The sequence below is a fragment of the Propithecus coquereli genome, unplaced genomic scaffold (genome assembly GCF_000956105.1).
Source record: "Propithecus coquereli isolate 6110/MARCELLA unplaced genomic scaffold, Pcoq_1.0 Scaffold129, whole genome shotgun sequence".
NCBI lineage: Eukaryota > Metazoa > Chordata > Mammalia > Primates > Indriidae > Propithecus > Propithecus coquereli.
This window is the reverse complement of record NW_012137080.1, coordinates 2,869,952-2,872,076: the sequence shown is the minus strand read 5'-3', so window position 1 is coordinate 2,872,076 and position 2,125 is coordinate 2,869,952. Positions and strand designations below refer to the sequence as shown.

Sequence of the window (2,125 nt, the reverse complement as noted above, 5' to 3'; positions counted from 1 at the left end):
CTGGAACAGAAAGTCTTCCAGAGCAGTCAGTGCGGAGTGAGAACCGACTGAGCCGGAGGGCTACGCAAAGCTTTAGACAAACATGAGTCACGCCCAGCATGTCCCTCCGTGAGCTGGCTGGGCCAAAGACTTCTGAAAGCCTAGGGGTGGCAGGGAAGTCCCATTGGCCAATGCTCCGCCATGGCCCCCAAAGGCACCTCCCCTACCATCAATGGATGTGGCTGTCGGGGAGTGACCAGGCAAGACCCATGAGCCACAAACAACCTGAGGAGACAGAAGATGACCTCTCCGGGAAGAGGAACTATACTGTGCCTCTAAATTCCAGGAACTTGGAGAAAGGAGAGACAACAACCACCTTTATTACCCAAATTCTAGAAGAAATGGTTCTCCATGACGGCAGAACCTACTAGCTGCCAGAGTGGATAAGAAGTCACTCCTGAGGGTGGCCTTCCCGCCAGATCTGCGCAAGAGCCCTGAGAGTGGGGTGCTGCGGGCATCGTGCTGTGCCCGGTCTGCAGTCTGCAGGGACACGGCTGGCCCCCGAGCTCCCAGGAGGAGGCCAGGCCTCAGGTCCCCCGGTACACAACTGCGGAAGAAAACCCTTCCTCCCACGTGTGAGATCGGCCAAGGCTCCTCGCTGGGCAGAGCGGTGTCCTCGGGCTTCATCGGGGCAGGCAGCCGGCCATGGGGTCCGGCCGCGGCGGCACCGGCACAAAGTTCACGGGGCAGAGCAGCAGCGGGCACATCTTCTCGTGCTCCCTCAGCGCCTCGGTCAGGTGCTTCAGCTCCTCCGTCAGCTTCCCGATCTCCCTCCGCAGCCCGGCGTTTTCCTGCTCCAGGCACTCGTACTCCTGGGGAGGACAGAGAACGGGCAAAATCGGCTCTGAAATCATATTCCCTTCGTCCGTCCTCCTGTCTACCCCGCCAGGCATGCTCACCTCCCGCCCAGGAAAGCTGTGTCATAGTCTGTGTCCCCTCCGCCACTCAGATTTGTTTATTTGCTTAGTGTCTCTCCTCTCACTAGGATGAAGGAATCATGAGGGCAAGGCTTTGGTTTCTGAATCAACTTTATTGAGGTATAATTTACATACAATGAAATGCATCTATTTTAAGTGCATAATTCTATGAGTTTCGACAAATGCATACACCTGTGCTCATCAATATACAGAATATTGCCACCGCCGCAAAAAGGTCCCTCCTGCCCCTGTGCAGTCAGTCCCCTCAACTGCTGAGCTGCTTCCCGAAGGTCGCTGTTGGGTTTACAGCTATACCCCCAGCGCCCAGAACTGTACTTGGAACGTAACAAATGTTTGTTGCTTGCACGAATGTATGTGCTGCCGAAGCGAGCACCTGCATGAATAAATGGATGAACACATCCTTGCCTTGGCTTTGCTCCAGCACTCATCTGTTACGTTTCCACCGTATCAGGGTTTACAGCGGCTTAGAGCTGGAGGGGATGAGAGAGACCCAAGCCACACAATGTAGAAACCTTCCATGTATAATTCTAGCTCAGACATCCACTTGTGCTGGGCACTCCCTCCTTTAAAGGACAGTCCTTGTCATTTCTGAGTTGCTCTATTAGAAAGCTCCCCTTTGTACTGATCCAAAATCTCCCTATCCTTCAAACCCACCTGTGGGCTTGGTTCTACCTACTGGAACCACAAAGAGTAAATCCAATACTTTTTGCAACATCACAGTTCTTAAAATGTTAGGAGACAGCCCCACACCACTTCCCCTTAGGTATTCTCTGAGCCCAACTCTCTCAGGTCCTCTGAGTTCCCTGTGTCAAAATTTGCAGCCCCTCTACCCTCCTGGAGGTTACCCCTGACACACTCTTATTTTCCAGAATCTCTGAGGAAATGTCACTCCCAGAATGCAGTGCATGATTCTGGGGACTTTGCAAAGGGCAAATGCGTGGTGGTGGCCTCCCCTGTGCTGGACCCTGGCCACTGGAGATTCTCCCAGAGCTTGCGCAGAAGTGCAAGCTTCGTCTGCACCAGCTGCTTCTCTATGCTTGGACGATAACTGTTGTGGAGCTTAAGGGTAGGGCTTTACGTCTGTCTCCAGTGAAATTCACTCTGTTCACCTGGGCATCTTTGAGCCTAGCAAAATCTTGTTTTTTTTT

The 2,125-nt window shown here is 53.1% G+C and overlaps 1 protein-coding gene across 1 annotated transcript in view; it reads right to left on the bottom strand.

Moving 5' to 3' along the window:
• Window positions 1–383: 383 nt before the first annotated feature.
• Window positions 384–2,125, bottom strand: part of BATF3 (basic leucine zipper transcription factor, ATF-like 3) — an 11,439-nt gene continuing 9,697 nt past the window's right edge. The window contains exon 3 of the mRNA XM_012638359.1: window positions 384–851. Coding sequence (XP_012493813.1) covers window positions 663–851 — 189 coding nt within the window. The 3' untranslated portion in view covers window positions 384–662. The remainder of the gene's footprint in view (window positions 852–2,125) is intronic.